Genomic DNA, 22456 nt, shown 5'->3' with positions numbered 1-22456 from the left:
TCCTCCAATTATTATAAAAATGTAAAATACTTGGACAGTGAATAAAAATGACTGCTCACAAAATGTGTGTGAGCATTTAATATGTCAATTTGAGCTATTAAGCATGCTCTAAGGTATAATAAATAATAAAATATTGTAAACAGATAATGTTTATTAATTATATCTAATAATGTTGTTATTAATTTTTAGTGCACTTTTAATAACATGATTGACATCAGGCAACTATAAAAATGTTTTCTTATGAGTATAATATAAAATTGTGGTTGAAAATAATGTTTGGATGAGATTTAATCCTTCTATGTACTGTATGAACATTTAATCAGTATTATAAACGCAGTAACAGACAATTGAATCACTGGTGGCTTCATAACTTGCCTTTTTTTTTAATGCTTAGAATGAGAACGGTTTGTTGTTTTCAGTATCAGTGGTGAAGAGAACATACACATTGTAATTGCTGTCCTCTACAAAGTAGTATATAAATGAACTTGTTTGTGTGCTGTTTGGAGAAACACATTCATTGAAGAGTTTAATGTGTGGTAGGCAGTCTCAGCTGACCTCTCACAAAGGCTGTTGTGTCCCTTTTTTATGCAATGAAGGCTTTGATGTATTCTGCTGTGAAGCACTTGTAAGATTATGAGGAGAAGGAGTGATGATCAATTTGAAAAAAAGGAGCAACATTTTGGCTGGACCTGTGACAGCACAGCCATTTCCGCCAAGGCAGCAGGGTGAATAATGCAAAAGCCATATTCCCCTTGTGTTTAATCTTGCATTGTTTCTGCAGAGAAAATTTCTGCTTGCTTTCTAAGTCATGTCATCCTCGGTTGTCATCCCGTCCCTCAAACCATCAAAACGGTATTAAATGTTGCAAAGCTGTGCAGCTAGAGAACTTTCAAAAGTCAGAACCCATTTGCAGAGCAGCCCTTGTAGAAAATGTATTCTGTTCTCGGCAGAATTTTCTTTCAGTTCTTTCCACTGAGAAGTTTACTGATTTCTCCCAGTGGAATCTGCTGGAATTTATCGGTTCATGGTTGGCAGTCACAGATTAAGGTAAATGTCGATCCGTAATGACCCTCTACATGTTAGTATTGCAGTAAAGCTGGGCTTTTATGTCAAAGATATCGGAGAGGGAGCTATTACACATGACAGGGGTGATCAAGGGACTCCAGACCAAGGCAAGCATTATTAAATATTGACTAGTTCTGTGATTTATGTAGAGCTGGAGGAAAAAAGTGACTTTTTAACCATTATATATTCTTCAGCAACGAAAACCAGCCATTTATCTCCTGCTGGTAATAAAGAACAGAGTGCCTGCATATTTTAGTGGAGGAAAGGCCTGGCCTTATAAATGAGATGGACTCTTTCATCATAACATTTCAGTTTGCTAATTGCCAAAAGCAAAACAGGCAAATTGGAAGCAATTATAAGAGTTGGCTTAAAGTGGTTGCCGTGTTAGTTCAACTCAGGAGAGTTGGGTGGCAGTGAAAGAATCGCTGGGGAATAGAACCCAGAAAATTTTGTTAAGTTTGTTCACTGTTGCTGAAACTTTGCTTCTCAGTGCTAAATAAATAAAGAGTGTTTCCTCACAGAAGTCAGAGCTCCAGCAACTGACATTTAGGCTAGCTATTTGGGGGTCTGCAGGAAGGAAATTAAGCATTAATTCATCAAACTTACATAAGACATCATCTGTTCACTAGATTTACACAAGCTTATTGAATTGTCTGATGTCTAATTGGTATTTCCTTGACATAATGAACAACTGCATTTCATCTTTTGCTGCAAAGTCTGTTAAAGAGGCAGGGGTTAAAATGTGAAAAATAGAGGTGGAATTCACCTAGAATGGCTCCATATAAACATCAAATTGTTTCTACAATAGCTAATGCTCATCAGCACATTAAACTGTCCTCTTGGAAAGCTTGGGAAATATGTTTTAGATCTCAGAACTGAAAATTCACATCAGTGAATAGGTTTTGAAGATTGTTTCCTAACAAGAGTTTGTTGCAGTCACCACACTGATACTTTTATAATTTCTGTGTGTATTTCTCTCAAATGAAAAATCTTCATTTAAATTCATTATTATAAAACCACAAACTTTTGGTAGGAATATGAGTCTTTTATAGACAAATACAACCTTTCCCAAACAGCAGTCACCTTTTATGAAGAAGTTCAGTTGTTTCTTTCTGCAAAGCACTTCAAAAATAATAATAATAATAATAATAATGTCTCCTATGAAGAAAGGGAAGATGGGGGGATATTTTGTTTGACTCTTTGGCCATCTCAGTCATTCCAGCCATGACCTGGTTTTCCATGAAACTGTTAAGTAGCGGCTTTAAACTTGAGTGGACCAGATAATTTGTCCATGCTCCAGTCATAAGCAGTATTGTGGTAGTGATACTGAACTTGTGCTGAGCAGAAGTAGCTTAAATAGTCTGTAAATATCCACATAAGAATTTGAAAGACAGTGAGTCAGGATCTTCTGATCATAAAGCTGCCCTTAAAATCAGGAAATATTAAAAACAAATAAATAAATCTCTTCTTCTGCTAGCCCTGGTCTTTCTTCCAAGCTTTTCCTGCAGTGATGATGGCCATGTACGTGTGGTTTATTTTTTTTATTTCAAATCATGATTTGTCAGTTACACAATGCTAAGAACAGCTTAAAAAAATCCCATCATATATAAAGAGTATTATGAAGAAAAAAAAAATCTCAGATTTTGGCAATGCTTCTTTACAAAGCATAATATTTATTTATTTCATATACTTTACTTAAGTAGATGTCTGTTCCTATATTAAATAGTAGTGTTGAATTTGAGAGAAATAATTGAAGTTAAAGAAACCTGAACAAATATTTAAGTAGGCAGGGATATACTGCAGAGGTCATAATTTGATAATGTGGGGGTTATTCTGTTTGACCAAAGGGTTAGATTTATTAGATCACAGTCTGTTTCAAGTGTAAGTTAAATACATCGGACTTGGAAAGACTATATTTAAACTTAACATAGCTCCATGGGATTTTTATTTTTTATTTTTTAAGTTAGAGATGTTCAGCCTCTGAAGGAGGGACTCATGAGATACATAGGTTCTGAAGCACAGAAATTATACCTCATAAGTATAGCCCCTGGACAGGGCAAAGGATACCACTATAAGATACAGTGATTTTTTTAATGCATGTTATATTTCTGTATTTTTACAACATCCTCCCTAATGTATATATTGAAACTCTCCTTGATATGTTATCTTATGAGTGACCTACTATAGCATATAGTATGTTGAGATGGCAAGTTGATGAAATGGAAAAAGTTTAAATAACATGTAACTTAATGCTTTCTCTGTCATGAAGTTGTTATTCCACCACTTTAGAGACACCAGCTGATCTCATGATGAATATTCTGTAGATGTCACCTTTTTTGTCCTATTCCAAATCTTTCAAATTTCACATATGTATGTCTCTGTCTTAATATTTCATGTACACTGTTTTCCACTAAATGCATCATATTTTTTTAAGATATCCTATAACTTTCTGTGCATCTGTTTTTGCAAATATACATGCATCATAGGAATTAAAGTGAACAGCCTGGGTGCTCATTGGATATATCCTTGTCATAATAAGTTTTATTGCATTTTGGGGAAAAATATTTATCATCTTAGAGTAAAAATAATATATCAGTGAAGAGTATTTTGTAATATATTAAACCAAGAGAGAATGTTATAATTGCATAGACACCTTTAAATTTGCCATTTCTTGATTTTTCAAAAGTTTAAGCATCCAATATTAATGTTTGTTAATGCCTGTTCTGTTTTTTTGTTGCTGTTTAGTACTGATACTGCTGATGTTACTTATTTTTGGTTACTAGCATGGCGAGTTCTTGGTAAATAGTTTCCATGCTCATGGTCAACACTTATCAATAGCCAATTGAAAGAGACAGAAATAATATCATAAACTGATTGACAAGGTCACTGGAATTGCAAACATGAAATGTAGATCAGCAGGAGGTAGTTCGGATTTTTGGGGATAGAGGAGGATGCTGATAATGGATTTTTCCATAGGTTAACTATGCTTTTAACAATGTATGTGAAAGAAATTTCAATATCAATTAGCCTTCATTTTTTAAATCCAACTGTATATTTTTCTGACAATATTTCCCTCTGAAAGTACTCCTTCAAAGATAGGAAGGAGCTTTGTTGAGTCTGCTTCACAATTCTGGTATTCCAGACAAGCATTTGTTCCCAGAAACTGAATATAGGATTGAACATGATTTAACAAATTGAGGGCTGTATCCTAGCTCTTCAGCACTCTGGTGATGTGCTTTCCTGCAAAGACAAGTTGCTTTGCCCCAAGTCATTTTAGTCCTGGAGCCTCCATGGAAGAAGCCTTTAGGAGGAATTTGTTTTGTAATTCATGAGTCCAAGGCATGAAATAATATTATCAGATCTTAAACAGCTTTCCTTTCTTTAACAGAAGCTTTATTATTATTATTATTATTATTATCCGATACACTTCCAATTCTCAGAGAACTTGATGGAGAAAGGTGACAGGACAGGATCAGTCTTGTTTCCCTCAAGAAGTTTCCTTATCGTAGCCCAATTTATCCTCTGGTGTAGTTTAGATTAAGTACGGGATCAATTTTAATTGCATCTGGATAACTGAAACGAAGTTCTTGCACAAGAAAAATCAGGCACTACCCCTTTTCCAGAAAAGAGACTTAGAGGGAACTTCTCATCTTCCTTCCTGTGTCAGATGACTACATTAACACAAAATGAGTCCAAGTCTGTAGTCGTATGGACATTGTGATGCCTTTAAATGCAAGTTTGACATCAAGAGAATCTTTAACTAGCTATATGTTCTTAGTGAGTTTCACTACAAAAAGTTGTGGGGTTACACTCAGCAATCTCAGTTGTCTAGAGTGTAGAAATCAGGGTATGCTATTTTCTGATTTTTTTAGTGTTTGCAACTTCTATTGTTGACATATCCAAGGTTCTTACTTTTCAGCAATGTAGTTCATCCTATATTTTTGTAAAGAGAATTATTCATCTGGCAGCTCTGCTTATTTGGAGATGCTGTGCAGGAAAGCCTCCTTGTAGAGTACTTTATTCCTTTGGCAAATGAGAAAACTGATGGTAGAATACAGCAATTTCTTGCAAAAATAATAATAAATAAATAAATAAATAACAACAACCAAACCTACACTTATAAACAAGCTGACTTTACAATCTGTATAGTAGGATTTTGGTTAATCATATTAGTCTGATATTTACAAAATATATATAAACAAAAAGAAGGAAACACAACATCTATTTACTTGGCTTCTATTCGAACATTCCTCTTAAAATCTTGATTGGCCACAGTACTTTCAATACACTCTCCAATCACAGTATAAATATGGAATGTTAAGAATCAGTCTTGTGCTTAAAAGCAATGTCTGCTGGGGAAGATATGCCACCTGGTGATGCCAGTAGAAGTGGGGAGAGGAATGCTGAAAATTCTTTCAGATCCTAGCATGTCTTGTGTTGAAGGCTTGAGAAAAGAAAATTTTGTGGGATGTTATGTTCAAAGAAGGTAAGCATTTTACATTTAGATCTGACAACTTAAGAAAGTTTTTATTTTATTTTGAGAATTAAAATTCAGAAATGCCTAAGCATCTCTAAGAGACTTGTTAGGCCAGTTTTAATAGTGACTTTCTTTTAAATGTAAGAATCATGGTAGTTTGTGTTATTACCTCAAAATATAAATATCTGAGTATAGATTTGCATTTACAGTTACTGCAGCTGAATATGCAATACCTGACAATAGATAAGTTAGGATGCACTTTAATCTTTGCAAGAAAACACCTTTTACAAAAATAGTAGTATAGTCATTCCTTATATTTAATCAAAAATTATATTGGTATGTAATCAAAAAAAATCCTAATATTTAATCAAAGCATATGAATCTCTATTTTCAAGCAACCTTCAAACAGTTGCTTTTTTTTGTTTTAATGAGAAGTTAAGCCTTTCCTCTTATGTAACTGAAACATTTGAGAAACTAGTATGAAAGAAATATGAATATATTTTTCCATAGTAGATAAATATCAGGACTGTTTTTCTCCTGCATTAAGTCTCTTACCAAAGATGTGTATAATGTCCCATGTTCCTGTGCCCTGTGCCAGGGATGGATCATTATTTACTAAAGACAGGAAAAGTTACTCCACTAAGGAAAAGCTGGTTCACAGAAGCTCAGCCCATGTAAAAGGCTTAATTTCCATAGAACTTCAGGACACACATATCCTGTGAAGCACAAGGTACATCATACAATGATTCATGATTGTTTTAGTAAGTCTAACTTTGTTTTTATTTTTATTTTTATTTCATATAAAGTAGCTAAATATGACTATGGAATACCTTTGATGTGTCTAGATGCCAGTGAAATTGCACTGTGGTTGGTCTAGAGAACTGAGGGCAGTACTGGAAGGTTGTAAATCCTCCACATATTTCTATCTACCCTGCTGACCTTGGGCAAGTCATTTAACCTCTGTGTAGCTGTCTCCCTGCTTGTAACATAAGGATAATAATAGTTACCTACCTCCCTGTCGCATTGTCAGGATTAATTAGCTAATGTTTGCATGTTTTCAAGCTATAAAGTACTATAAAATGCTAGGTATCATTGTTACATGAAATGGAAATTACGGACTTGTCCTAAAGATGGTTGAGCGGGGAGAAAATAGGATGCATAATCCATTTTCAACTAGTCATGTTTAATCTACTAACTTAGATAAAAGAACTTAGGAATACTTTGGCATCAAGGAATGTGACATTTAAAGTTTGATTTACATGGCTAGAAAACTTGTGGTTTTGCACACACTTTAGGATAATTATTAATGTTTAGTCAAGCTTCAGTGGATTTTGAATAGCTCACAATACACCATCTACTAGCATAATTTCCTTCAGCACCAAATATCCTTTTCTTTATTGTTTCTTGGTACAACTGTGTTAAAGAAAAGCAAAAGAAAGCAGTTCCTGTGATTTCTACATTGGACTGGTTCTTGAGTAAAGGATCTGGCATCAGACAGAAAATAGTGCTTTTTAATTGGTCTTCTGCATCTCTCTATTAATGGTTATGTTTTTCTTCATGTGTATACTTGTCTTTTTCTGTATCGTGAAATTTGTTGGCTTTTGTGTTGCAAAAGGGGTATATAATGCTGAGCCTCATGTCTGTGAGGTACGTATTGTCACTTTGTGTAGTCTGAAATTCCTATTGGCTGCCAACAGCAGAATAGTAGGATAGTCTTTGAGACTCTGCCACTTCTTTGCAATAGCCTAGGGAATAATAGTAGTCTTCCAGAGATGGCACTGGTAAACAGTATTGAGCAAAAGAGAATTTGCTGATCAGTTCTCCTATGAAAACAGTCTTTTAGTTAATGAATGTCTAGTTTAGAGTTTTTAACTCTCATCAAGACTGAGGAAAGCCACTTTAATAATGCTTAGGTATCTATGGTAAATCCTAAATGCAAAAAGTAATTTATGACATCAGACAAAAAATTATTAGTGTCAATAATGTAAATATGTGATCCAAAAAAACCACCAAAACCATATAGTCTGACTAGATCTTCCACAGATGAAGAAATTGTGTTTGGATAGTTGTGTGTCTTGATTTCAAACAAATGCTTGTATATTAGAGAGAGCGATAGACCCATCTATTTCCTCAAGTAGAGAAAGCATGATAAAATTTTGTTTTGACAAGATTTGATGAAGTTTTTATTTGGATGTTATAAAGGGGATCAAATTAGATTTTAACTATGTAACTTTCTTGTTTTAAGTCAAAAAGATCAAGATACTTTGATAGGTCTTCCTTTTACGGGGGTGCTCATGTGCAGTTACTATGGATGTTTATGTTAATCTACGTGTTTTTGCCCTAAACAGAGTAGAGAGTGCTATTCTACAGGTACAACAAACACTCATCTGAGTGATTCTGTGCTTTTTTCAATCTACAAGTGCACCATTTATGATGCCTCATGTAAGATGACTGGAAAAGCCAAAAAAATGTCCTATGTCAAATAAAAATCCCAGATCAGGTTTAGATCTTCATTTCTTCCAAAGTATTACAATGAAGTGTAATGGCATTTGACAGTATCGGCATTTTTTATATGACTACTTTTGGCTAACTCAGCATTCTGAAAAAATAAATAGCGTTTTCTCTTTGTGATTGAAAGGGTTAAATAGTACCAATTCATTACCACTCACAAAAGGATTTATTTTTTTCTCATAAATCAGTTTTATTCCACATTTTTATTATTCCCTTGGGTCAGCTGCTCCAATTGAAATCAATACAAGTGCAAGTGACACAATCAATCTAGATATTTGATTATGGATTTGAGACTCCCAGTTCTGCGCAGTGTGTTTAGCTAGTCTCCTTCTGATAGTGTCCCTGGAGAATGGAAAATTCTTATTGACATCCATGAATTATGGGCATAGATTCAGAAACTAGATACTGTGATAATCTCCATTTATGTAGAGATGCAGTTAGAGAAAGAATGCTCTAACCACAGAAAAACAAACCTAAAAAAAAGCTAGCTGTTTCCAAATTTCTTTTAGTGTGTAAAATCTCTCATGAAATAAACTTAATAAAGCCTCATCATTTGCCTATAAAACCCCTCAAATAAAATGGGTTAAATCAATAATTGCATGCTGTATTGTCAGTTTAACATCACAAGAACAGCAAACATTTTTGTTATTTTGTTATTTGATGTCCTCCTGTCATTTATATACAACATGACCTTATGCCTGTTGTGATGCTAAACTGTATTGGGACATTAAAGAAGACACACTGCCCAGTCAGGAGCTCCTAGACATTGTGCTTCTGAGGCCACAAATGGGTGATACACAATGTTGTACGCTAAATCTTATCAAAGGTGTTGCAAATTTTCCCTACTTCATGCAAGCATCTTTATAGTTTCATACCTCTCTGAAAGTTGCAGCTTGAGTGAATTAGCAGTATAGCTGTAGATGCCTGGACTTTGGCTTACTCCACCAAGCAAAGAAGCAGAGTCTGTCCAAAGAGTTGTGAGACCTCAGACAACTGTCATTTTGAGTAATCTCATGCAAGGTGTGGAAGCCTCTGTTGAGCTCAAGCATTTAAACAGTTGAGATTTGTTTTGAGTTCCATCACAATACGTGGCTTCTGGGCTGAGGGAGTTTTATCGTTTCTCCACTGTTTGTAACATCTCAGCAGTTAGGAAATAGTTCTCTTGGAAGTTTGTTGTTACTCAATGTCATCCACCATAGCCCATCATTTTCCTCATGAGATCATCTAGGGTTTCCTTCTGGTTCATGCCTGTATATGATTTAATGCTTGTTTACAATGCATCTCTCTTGCTTACAATATCATTGTATTGCATTTTCCTCCTTACCGTTGTAAGCAAGAGAGAGACATCTAGATGAAGATATAAATACACCTTTCTCTGAGTATAGGCACCAACAGTAGACAGAAGACACCATTTAATTTCTTGGTCAGATTGATGGTTGGATTTAATGATCTTGAAGGTCTTCTCCAACCTAAATGATTCTGTGACTCTCTCAAACTTTCTAAGACAAATGTTTCGAACCCTTAATCATCTTTGCATAGATTCTACTCCGATAAGTCCATGTCTTTTCCATACCAGGGAGCCCAGAACTGGACCCAGCACTCTAGAGGTCTCTTACCAGGTCTTAGCAGAGAGGAGAGATCCCCTCACTTGACCTATTGGCACTGTTCTTCCTAATGTGACCCAGAAAGTAATTGGCCTTCTTTATTACAAGGACTCACTGCTGGCCCGTGTTCACCTTGTTGACCAGTAGGACCCCCAGGTCTTGTTTTCAAAGCAGCAAAGTTGCTTTCCAGCTAGTAAGCCCTCAGCCCGTAGCAGGAGCCAGCCCAGAGTAATGAACAAAGTACTCAGCATATGAATATTGTAAGCCTCAAGACAATCTAAGATAGCTGAACCAAAATAGCCTGTGAAAAGTCACAGAAAGTGCCTTTGTCTGTTTTATGGTGAAGGAAACTGAGCTGCAAAGAAGCAACTTCAGTAATACAGTCAAAAGCTGTATGTCTTTGAATTGTCACATTTCTGCTGCATGAGGTGTTAAGGACTTTCATTTTGTTTTTTAAATAGTTTTTATTTTTCAGTCTTGAAACTAAAAGCAACTTTATTGGGGCAAAGGAAAAAAAAATGAAGTTTTTCATTGCGGGTAAATGTGAACTGTTCATTATTTACAGGAGAATAAATAGTTTGGATTCATAGTTTAGTTAGTTTACCACAGTGCTTTTAAATTATCCATCTTGCTTCATCCAGCAACTCCATCTGGCCCCTGAGAGTGAGAATGAAGGTTTCCTATGATAAGAGTGGCTTTAAATTTTGGCCTCAGCTTGATGGAGGGAGACCATGATCTGTCCTTAGGAACAATACATCTGTCAACTCAGGAGCAGAGGAACAAATAGCAGATCAAGGCAAAATCAGCAGTGCACTCATCTGAAAACAAAAACAACAACAATAACAACAACAACAACAGCAATATTTTTTTGAAAAGAGGGGTATAGAGTCAAAGTATAGTAACACAAAGCACCTCATATGATCAGTATAACAATGACAATTGAAAAGCAGTTAATTATTACAGTTGTTAGGAGGAGAAAGTCACCAAAAAGGTGAGAAAATATTTTGATCTGTTATTAATGAGAAAATGAAACTGATGGGAAGTTACATTTTTGATTCTGAATAGTGCACTAGAAACAGTGGAGAAGGGAGAGGGAAAGAAGAAAGCTGAAAGGAATAGCTAGTGTGGAAGTGAACAAGGCTGAAGAACAGGTGAAACTTATGGACAAAAGAATGAGCTTACAGAAGAGGAAATGTGCACATTCACAGAAAGACGTGGTGTCACAGAGCCAGGAACCAGTGCGATGGCAGAAACATGCTCAGTGAGGATGAGATGACTGGGATGATGGGGAAAGAGGACGAAGAAGTGAGCTCTTCTTTCAGTTTTGTTATCCTATTTTGATATTAACTTTTCCTGTTACATAAAATAAGTGCTTAACCTCCCCATGCTCACACACACACAAAGCAGGTACAAAAACAACTGCATGTTTTTGTGCTAATTAACCAGGTGATCTTTGTATAGTTCTTTAGATCTGTATATGATCTATTCCTTGACCTGGATTTTTTGCTACTTCAGTTTTTGGTCTAGTCTTCTACAGTGGGAATAGTTCTGTTTCTATCTATTTAAATATTGTGGAGCAACATGCTCTCTAATGTAAAAAAAAAAGAATGTTATTAGGACCTCTATGTACATAATGTAAACAGTAGAGAAGTAGATATTGGTAATAGTATTTCAGAACGTGATGTAAAGCCTTAAACTTGCTTCTCCTCCTCCCCAAAATCTTTTGCCGTGTAGTAGCGCACAGTATGTAGTGTACTCTTGTGATTGAAGGCTTATGTTATTTTGAAATAGCAATATACAAAGAAGAAAATAACTTGACAGACATTTGTGATGATCAGACTAAAGTGTTCCCAGCTTAATTATCTTTCAGGTTGAAATATTTCTGCACGTCACAAATTAATGGTCCTGTAATATCACTTTAGTTCAGTGAATCTGGTGAGCAGTCAATCAATTTCTAAGGACACTGCACCACAAGTAGGAAGAGGTAGAAATTTTCTGTTATACAAAGAAGACTCAGTTATTAAAGTCCCAAATGAACAGAGAAGCATAATGAAGCTGATTTTTGACCTAGTATCTTCTGTATAATGATGGCCAGCTCTTGATGATTAGAGAAGGAAAAAACATAAGTATCCAATGAAAATTTTTTTCAGGCATAGCCTCCTTGCTTTCTGAAGTCAGCAGCAGAGTCTAGTTCTGTCAGTGTGTTTGTGATATGGACATGTTAGACTGGTTATTTTTAAACTTACTACTTTAATACTCACCAATGCAATGATAATAATCAGTATTCAGTAATTTGAAAAGATTGCTTGTGCATATGAAACATGAGTTTTTGCAGTTTAATACATAAAAAACAACTCAGTTCATGACCTTTTGCCTTAAATTCATCAACTTTTGTCCGGATAGGAAGATTTCCCTTAAACATGACAAGTTCTGGGGGGAAAAAAAAAAAAAAAAAAGTTTTAATATGTGAGATGAATACATTTGGTTTATATTATTTCTTTTTTTCCATTGCAGCCTTTGTCATGAGAATGGTTTCATGTTGTACCATTTTCTGCGCTCCTTACAACCTTTGTCACATGAATAAGATATCAGAACACTAATGACTAATATACAGTATTCTGTGTCTGCTGATACTATACTGTACTACCATGACCTTTGCAATATTATGTATTCTGATTGGCTGTCCATTTCACCTCTTCCCCACAAGTTAATAAGGCTGTAAAAAGGAGAGAACTTGAAATGGCCAGCCAGTCAAATTACAGAATATTGAAAAGGTCAGAGCAGTACAGCACACAGAAAAAAATTACGGAATATATGAGGCATTAAAATTCTTGTGACAATGATTATAACAAGAATGGAAAAGGATACCCATTTATGTTATTTCAATCTAGTGAACCCCATAGGATGATGGACCCAGGACAGCAGTAATTTACGCACCAGCAACCCCCAGGAGCTTTATTCACCTATTTACAGTAGCACTCAGTGACAGGAACACACATTTGCTCGGGAGCCCCCTTTGAACTGTCCACCCAAAAACAAACCCTCAAATGCAAATACTCACCAGCTACTGTGCTGTGTGAAGCTTAGCACTCTTAAGCAATGTTTTTTAATGGTTTATGTGTTTGTGTATCTTGTTAACATAAAGATGACCAGGGAATAGGTCAGGGCACCAGGCCTGTTCAAGAAGCCGGGCATTGGGCACCGGGTTCAAGAAGCTTTTGGATGATGCTCTCGGACAGATGGTCTGATTTTGGGGTGGAGATTTTTGGTTTAGAGCCAGGAGTTGGACTCAGTGATCCCTGTGGGTCCCTCCCAACCTGGGATGGTCTGTGATAGTCTATACTGATATTCTATTGCTCAGTTTTATTTCAAGTTCACATAGTTTTTCAGTATGTTTATGGATACTCTTTAGCCCTAATTTCTTCATATGTTTAATTTTTTCCTGAAACATTGAGATACTTTGTTCTGGTCTTACTAACTAGGAATAAACTGGGAACAGCACACCTTTTACTCAAATTTTGGATTTAGGCCAAAAAAATCCTTCAGAAATATTGGCGAAAATATGGAGAGTCTTACTAGCAGGAAGGCTAGTGAAAGAATAAAACTATCATGATGCAAAACGATGAGATTAAGAAGTATGGGGAAGCCTTTCATATTTGTGAAGGGTTTAGATTTTTCGAGAGGTTATGGGGAATGTTTTCTCTGAACCACCCTTGATCTGAGTTCACATTTTGTAGAAGTGCTTGTCTTCCTAAGTTTTGAAGGACATGATGAGCCACTTCTTCTAGGATTTTTTTTTCCTCCTTAGTCAGGTTGTTCTTGTTAGCTGTGTCTTGAGGGGGTCTGTCTTGCTGGAGTGCTTGTGACAGCTCAAGGCAGGAGTTACGAGGCAAAAATGTGCAGGAACAAGTAGGTGTTCTGATAGGAACCACTTGTCCAAAGTAAAACAATGTCTTTTAGGACTTTACCAGTGTCTGAGGCAGTTGCTGTCTAGGACTAGCAGCAGCCTTGCTGATAGGCTAAAGCAGGATGGGCGAGCAGGGTGGAGAAAAGTGCGCATATGAAAAATGGAAAAAGAGAGGCTTCATCCACTTATACTCACAAATAGAGTCCACACTGGAGCAGTCTAGGCAGGAGTGGCACGGAATGATATGACAGGGTTATCGCTGTATCGCTTTCCATCAGACTGAGCCTATGTCTGCATTTTCCAGCCCACTGAAAGCAAAGTTTAAGCAGTGAGAAGTGGCAAAGCTGCATACTGCAGGTCATCCCCAGCAAGACCTGCATTTTAAAGATGTTTTAATATTTCACTTGCTGGTAACAGTAACTTTTTTGGCTGGCAATACAGATAAAACACCTTTTGTCTGTGTAAAATTCAGTTTAGGAAACTTGTAAGCGCTTCTTGGGTTTTTATTAGAAGTAATGAGAAATTTTGAATTGCTATGTTGTCTAACTCATTGTAAATTTGCAAGTTCATTTTTGAGCTGAATAAAATGGTTATGTAATTACATACTTCTCCTAATTATTGAGTAATTATATACTTCTTATAATTGCCGAGTAATCACTCTGCTATAACTAGAATTTAATGTTACAACTAATTGTATAATTACTGTATATTAATGTTGTTATCAAGGCAACTTGGAATAGAGTGTTATCCTTTTAATTCTTTTTCCATTACTCTAAACTGTATTTTTTAAAAGATGTATAGTTAGCCATTGGAAGAAAGACTAATGGTGGAATAGAAATATCAGCAGAGGAAGTACATGCTTTCATTTTGGGCTCAGGTGGGTGAGAATAAAAATATTAACATGTTAAAACTGCACTGCAGATTGAAAAAACTTAAATTTTCTCATGAAATGGCACATAAATTGCTGTTAGGGAGCCTATCCTATGGATCTAGCCTATGTGCCTTGATCTATCAACAACTGGATTTTTATTTTTTTCCACCTATTGTAGGTGAAACATTTAAAAAATGCATCTCTTTTCACAGCCAGAAGAGTCTTTAAGAGTTTTGCATAAGTAGGACCTTAAGAATACGTATTTCAGACATTTCTAATGGCTTTATTGTTAATAAAGCAATACATACGTTTAATAGTCATGTTGCTTGGTGGGCGTCACAAAAAGTAAGTCACAGATTGCCTGGTGATGCACAGGAAAAATGTAGTAGATGATGGGAGAAAGGTGCTTTGTTGGATTGTGTCTACTCCCAAATCACACACAGGGACAGTTTCACAAAGATGCCTAAGGTGGGTTTAATAGACAAGAAATTACACCAACTAATGCAGATGCATTTTTCTAGTGCTGGCTGAATAGTCAGTGCACATAAGAGTAATGTCAGACTAAATAACTTAGTTTCTGCAAAACTGATATCTCTGTACATGGAATGTGTAAAACTTGATCGATCTTTTTGCATGATAGGAAGCTTTGTCTCCATTGCTGTTTATAAAATAGTGTCTCTAAGGCTAAGGCAAAATTTGGTGAACTTACCCCAGCTTTGTTCTCAGATATGTGAGTGAAATCTTCATTGAGCCAAAAAAAAAAAAAAAAGTAGTTGTGTCATGCTATTTTTTATTTTCTAGTCTTGCTCATCAGGTATTTTGGGGAGGTGTTTTTTTGATCTTTGAGCAGATGCTGGAAAGAATGTTTCTTACTGCAAAGGAGTAATTCTTAGGTAGACACTGGCATTAGCTTATACTGGTTGATAAACTCCTGAAGTAAGTGCTTTTCTAGTGAATTCAAGAAGTTGTACAAGTCTTACATAGCCATAAGAATTGGCCTTAACATTTCGACTGCTCCTGACCAGTTTGCATCTGCAGTTCTCACATAACTGCTCATGAACATGAGTAATTTCTGAAAACTGGTTGTCATCTGCAGCATATAGTGTGTGTGCGTGTATATATATATATATATATAATAAAAGGTGTGTGTGTGTGTATATCAATCAGCTTTGCAACTGCATGGTTGCTCTGTTTATTTTTCAACTTCTATGAGTACAGGAAACCATTAGCAAAAAGAGGAGAAAATGGGGAACAATATTCTTCAAATTAGCCATTTTTTGTCATTACTGGTATTAATGGCAAATTTTCACTTGAGCAGAAGTCTCGCTTAAGGAACAGCAAACTGTAGAAGACACAAAGCCTAACATTTATTCTTCTTCCCCCTCACCCTTTTTTTTTTTTTTTTCTTAACAGCTAACGCTAATTATTCTGTTGTAAATGGCACTTGGATCTTACACAGCAGCAACGAATCCAATGTATGGGTACCCATTAAAGGACTGATTCCATTTTCTAACTACACAGTACAAGTGAACGCTTCCAACAGCCAGGGCAGCTTGATAAGTGATGCTATAACAATAGTCATGCCTCCAGGAGGTAAGTATGAAAAAGTACTGTTTCTGTGCATGTAACAATTACACAAATACTCTGTTAAACAAAACATTATTTATTATTGCAACTGAGGACTGGAAGCTAGAAGAATATGTTTGCATTAGTAGTTCTTACTGACAAAATTGTTCTTTTCAGCTTCTAATTTATCACATTGCTCAATTTAAAAAATAGAAAATGAAAACAAGTAGCTGCATAGATAACATTGAGTAAGTAAGAAGTGCATCATGTGCCTTTTTTGTTCTTTTTTTTTTCTGTGAATGGTGTTAGATTCTATTTTGGGGGGCTAATCTAACCTAAGAATGTAGAGTCATCTTCATTTTGCAGTCTGGTGTAACCTTAAGAAAGGCAATTTTAGCGTGCTGGTTTACAATGAATGATACTCTAAACCACTTTGGATATTATCTTAAAAAAACAAAACAAACAAAAAAATAAAATAACAGAATTGAGCAAATACTCTCTAAGTACTGCCTTTTTTTTTTTTTTAACAATGAAAGCTCAAATTAACAGCTGATTTGTATGTGTTACTTTTGTGTTCTCTTTTCATGGACATCCAAGTGAACTAGCTTTTGCTGAAGAAATGACACTGGAAACAATGAAGATGATTTCAAATCATAAAATGAGAGCCTAACTAAACTTGATCTTGAGAGATGTGTAGATATAGCTGATGAGCATAAATAGTGTAGACTGACATACATATAATGTGAAAGTAAAAACAAACAAATCCAATCAATCAAACAACAACAACAAACACTAAATAATACAATTACAAAAAAAAATTTACAGTTGGGACAATTTGCTTGCACCAAATGGATTGGTTTGGGGACAAACCAAGAGAAAGACTTCTGAAAATTGTATAAATAAAAAGTAGAATTTGTATGACATTATCAAGCAAGATGAAAATGTTAAGTCCCATCACACTTTGTATTTTTCCAATCTGTTTGTTAAATTATAGGTATTATTAACACATACACATTCTCATATAATAATAAAACCACATATGAGTCATAGTGCTCACTTAAGACAGATATGTCTAATCCCAGTGTCACTGTTCAATTTTGCATGAAGAAATAACAAAATCTGGTAGTGAAAATCTTACCAACTGAAAAAGTAAAGGATCTTTAAAGATAGACAAGGATGTGCACAAGTTTATGACAACCATTAAGATACACTTTCTTTCATCATTAGATTGTTGTTGATTACAATTAGAAAACTTATAGCTTTGAAATTATCTTTTTTATGACCTTGTGGTAGTTTAAAAGCAATACCTCATTGATTAAATAGGTTTTAGTTCATGCTTCCCTTTAGTTAATGATCTGAAAACGTATTATCCTGATTTACACATAAAATCATGCTGAAAAGCATGTGGCATTCACTAGGATATGTGTGTTTAAGTAGAATTAAATTAGCAGTGAGAGTTATTAAAGAAATCTTCCATAGTATTGTCCAGTGGACTGTGATCTGTAGTGAAATGAATAATAAATGAAGCACTACATATGAGAGAAGGACTCTCACACATTATATATCCTCACAATACATGTGCACACGTGCAGGCATGCACGCATTTATCTAGGACAATGTATGTTTAGTTTTTGATGTTGTTTACTGTAAAGACTCTTTGAATGATATACAATTCCAATGCATAGTAAATTATGAGTAAAATGGTAGTTTTATGTTGGGCTATCTTCAGTGCCTTCACTGCCAAACACATTCTAAATCATTAAATGAAATCTGGATCTTACTAAAAACAGAAGGAATTCTATTTTTTACTTCAGTGGCCAAGATTTCACTTTGGCAGAAGTTACGTTTGTTCAAAGAATGAAACAGTTCTCATTACACACAAAATCACAGCCTTCCAATGAGTGTAAAAATGTAGTATTTTCTTCTTAAGGGTAACATAAAAAATGCTGTTCCTAAAATTTACTTTGTGGGGATTGCATTAGGGAACTTGATGGAACATTGTTTAATTGTGGGGTAGTGACAGAGAAGACAGGAGTGTTCCATTTTGAAGTTACTGCAAATAACTTTTTCAATTACTCTACGATTTTGGCTTCCAACATGCCTTTCCTTTGTTTAAACTTTATTTAAAATTTATTGCACATAATATAATGCACACTGAATCTTTGGTTTTACCTGATTGAATATATCTTAATTTCTCATCAAGCTGATTTGCCATGCTTAAAGTCGATGCTTAAAAAAAATCTTAGAAAAGGAATATATTTTATCTACGCTCTTGACTAAAATTGCAGTGCAGGTTCAAGAGTTCTTGGAAAGATTAAAAAAAATAAAAACTGAATCCAAATGTTAATCCATAAATATGAAACGTTCTTTTGACCCTTGGCCTGTAGTGGTCTGGAGTTACTAATGGGGTTAGGATTTCAACTCTTAATGGGACTTGGTGCATTAGTGTTTTGTATGCATGGAATTCAGCATTCAGTTTAATAAGTGGTTGACATTGGTGATGTCCCTTAATTTGCTTAAATCTAATTGGCTCTTTTATCAGTCAAACCTGTATGGATTGGCAATTGATCAGGAAGGGTCAGCCATGACTGTGCATGTATTTAAATGCTGGAACCACCAGTTAAAGTCACTGTTGCATAATAAGAAGCTGAAGCCATGAGAACAAATGATCTTCAGAGTCGGAAGGCAAAAGAAAGCGGAGAAGTTTTTCAGGTTGTTCAAGTTCAGAACAAAGGCATTATGGAGTATATAAATTTTAAATACACTGCTTTTTGCCTCAAGACTTAAAGCTTTTTTTTTCCAGATGAACTGAAATCTTGTCTGAAACTGTCTTTGTTACATCAAAGAACTTCATAGAAAGCTAAAAGAGATGGAAGAAGCATAAAAGGGCATAGTTTAAAATGATTAGTGACAAATTTCATACCGCAGAGGTAGAAGTAAATTTTTTTGAGTTTTATATTTTTTCCAAATAGAATAAATGTGTTCTATTTATCTTGTCCTAAATTGCTTTGGTAGAAGTTGTAAAAAATAATGTACTAGCCAAGGCTTCGCATTAATTTGAGGATGCCAGGTAGTAAAAGATCTGGAGAACAAATCGCTTTAAAATTAATTTAATTAGGTAAATGAATTGAAATGATACAGAGGATGTAAAACTGCAAAAATATGGGAGAAAATGTTCTGTACAGAGCACTTGGTTATATGTTTTTCTTCTTAATAAGTGTTGTTTCTTATGTAGGACCCCATGAATTTGGAAATTCTTTCTAGTAAGTGATGGTAAGCTAACAGGAAGGAAAGTTGCAGTCACTGCTGGTTAGATCTTATACTCTTGTTAAGTCCACTTGTTCCCTGCCCCTGAACACAGGGAAAAAATAATAATAATAATATGGAAGAAAACAAGAAGTCCAGCATGCAGAAATGAAGAAGAGGTAGCTTTGTTGAGAAGTAGGGGTGAACAGAGAACGCAGAGAGATGCAGGCTGCTAATCAGATGAGAAGCAGGAAGGTGGAGGCTAAGTCATCACCAATGAGAAAGAAAGCACAGAAAAGGGATGGAGTCCCAGACAACAGGAAGAAGTATGAAGCTTGTTGTGAGTAGTAATTCTATATCTTATTGCAGAGAGTTGTCTTTGTGTGGTTACCTGTGTTGGGCATTACCAGCCATAAACCTGGTGCTGCCTTATCTGCGAAGAGAATGGCCTTCAAATGTTGATATATGTTCCCGTTCCTCAAGTAATGCGTAAAAAGGGAGATACCCTGGGGGGGGGGGGGGGGGGGGGGGGGGGGGGGGGGGGGGGAAAAAAAAGGAGGAGAGATGTGCCTAAGCAGTGAAGTGTCTTTTTAATCTCTGCCATAATCTATGGAGTATGTTGCTGGTTTATATGCTTGAGCTGTGATTTGCACAACACAGTAATGTCTAGCTGTGAAAGATGTCAGATTTTGCCTTGGACTTATAAGTACCTGCCCTTTGCTGGTCCCTTGTTTGTACACAGGTTGCTGCATATCTCTGCCCACAAGCTCAAGCTAGTTTTCAGAAGCAAAAAGCGAGCCTGTGTATTTATAGCTGTTGATGTTTGTTCACCATCTACAGAACATGGTGTCCTGCAGGCAAAGAATTTCAGCCACTGTTAGTTTAGGTAGCAGCACCTCTGAGACTGGATATTGAACCACATCATAGGATCATTGATCTTAATTATGCAAACAAATAAGACCACATAGTACAACTTATTTTCACATCTGGAAACATTCGCTCATGCTAGTTAATCATTGGAGTAAACAGGCCTCCTTAGATGAAGGAATATTCAGTAAACAAAGCAAACTGATGCTTGCGAGGCCAGAATTATTTAGGAAAAAAAAACAAAGCTGAGTATGCTAAAATTTTCCTTGCGAGATAAGTTTATTTTTCTGATACTCAAGATCACATATATACAGTCACATGACAAAACTTGTTTTGAGAAAATTTCCCATATTTCAGATTTCAGGTATTTCTAAAAAATTTGTTGTTTTCTCATTTCTCTGCTTTTCTCTATTCTCCCCTCCACCTGAGAGTTCTGAATGAAAAAATTTTGACCATATCTTTTCTAGAGGTAGCCTAAGGAGAGAGTTGGATAGAGTAGGAAGGGGAAAAAAGATGCGCTGCATCTCTCATCAATGACCTAGCTAATTAAAGAGTGTCAGTGGCAAGCTGTGTAAATTGTCTGTTCTAGTTTCCCTGGTCCAGAAAGATGATTTCATAGGGTAGGATTGCAAAACTGCTTGTGTGGAAAAATGGGAGTTGTTCTAATGAAACTATAATTCTTCTCCAATCTCTGTATTACTGATATGATTGTTGTTTTCATTAGTTCTACTTTCTTCTTCTATTCCCCTCTCCCACTCTGTTCAGGACGTCTTTTAGCAAGTTCGTACTGTGATTATTCTTGGTTTTGGATGGCTGGTTTTGGTACTTTGGGTGGCAAGAAAAGAGAGGGGAAGTCTCATTCCTGAAAGGGTGTATCTTCTATGGGAGGCACAGAGGTGCCCACTTTCTGCTCATTTTTCTAAACCACAGCCAACTGTGGCTCAGCCTAACTCCACACATCATGAAGGACCACATCAGGGTTGCTCTAAATTGTACCCCTACTCCTAAAGCTGGAGATTAACAAAAGACAAAGACATTCCAACTGTCTTTTTTTTTTTTTCTTTTTTTCTTATTGTCTCCTTCCATTTTCCCTTGCATCTAGTCCTTCTGGGGCTTGGAAGATCCCCCGTAGTTCCAGCTATGCTGTTCCAGCATATCCTGTTCCCATGTTCTGGACATAGGAGAGCTTTTTCTGTCAGCTCTTTGCTTTCTGTCTTCCGGAGCTGCATAAAACAGGGCAAGAAGATCAACACTGCATTTTTAGTTGCCCAGGACATGGATGCTTTTTCTTGCTTGGGGACTGCTAGATGAGAAAGTGAGAACTGTGCAACAGCTTGAAATAGCCTATAGATCATCTCTAAGCAGGCAATTAACCTCTGTGTGGAGGTCTCAGTCCAGGTCTTTCCAAAACCTGAGCCTTAGCTTGAGATCCAGGCAGTACTTAATGTCTCTTGGAAGAAATCTGTGGTAGAGCAGATTTCACACTGGAAAACTACAGCTTGATTGGTCTTCTGAAAAACAAAGAGGTGTAGAGGTGGGAAAAATGGCCTGTTGTGGGATTTAGCTGCAGATCATTACTTAAAATGACTACCTACCATCACATAAACCTATTTCAGACCAATTTCAATTGTATGTTAAAAAGAACACAATTTAGATGAGATATACAATTTTTATATCATCTTATGCCTGAAGATGCTTTTTGTTTTCATTTTGTATAAATCTCAATCAAATTATTCAGTACTGGAACTAAAGTCAACATTCTTTATACAATAAACTAGCCTGCTTCATCTGCTGAAGGAATTCTATAATAAAATTATATTGAGATTCCTAGTGAAAATATGCAGAAGACATTTGAAAAATCACACCATTGTTGTCTTTTCATGTCACACCATGAATGTTGTCTTTCGAACCATTTTGCAGACATGTGCAAGTATTAGGAATTGGATCAATTTTTATGTTATTTTGCTTGCATGATTTACACTGCTTTTCTGAAACGTTCAGTTTTTATTATATTTATTTTTGACAACTGTCTCTATAGATTCCAAAAAAATGTCATTTCCATGAGTTGTCAGCAAACGAAAATGTCTGGTGTTTTTTTTTTGTTGTTGTTGTTATTTTAAACTGTATTTTCTGCTCTCAAAGCCTCTAGATTATGGAAGTTAGTCTGCTGATCATAAAACAGTTGAGTAAAGTGGCAACATTTTTTTGAGCTACTTTGCACTGTTGAGGATGGACGTTCATCTGTTTGCAATGAACTCTTATGTACTCTTATGGTTTGCGTATTAAAAAAAAAAAAAAAGCCGAAGGGAAAAAAAATCAGGATGTCTCAAGATTTTCCCAAG

At 35.7% G+C, this 22456-nt stretch overlaps 1 protein-coding gene across 1 annotated transcript in view; it reads left to right on the top strand.

Annotated features, from left to right (window-relative positions):
* The window catches only part of USH2A (usherin), a 399816-nt gene that overhangs the window by 223501 nt on the left and 153859 nt on the right, over window positions 1-22456 (top strand). The window contains exon 37 of the mRNA XM_013174016.3: window positions 15849-16028. Coding sequence (XP_013029470.3) covers window positions 15849-16028 — 180 coding nt within the window. The remainder of the gene's footprint in view (window positions 1-15848; window positions 16029-22456) is intronic.

Source organism: Anser cygnoides, chromosome 3 (assembly GCF_040182565.1).
Source record: "Anser cygnoides isolate HZ-2024a breed goose chromosome 3, Taihu_goose_T2T_genome, whole genome shotgun sequence".
In the NCBI taxonomy this organism is placed as follows: Eukaryota; Metazoa; Chordata; class Aves; order Anseriformes; family Anatidae; genus Anser; species Anser cygnoides.
This window is presented reverse-complemented; position numbering and strand designations above follow the sequence as displayed.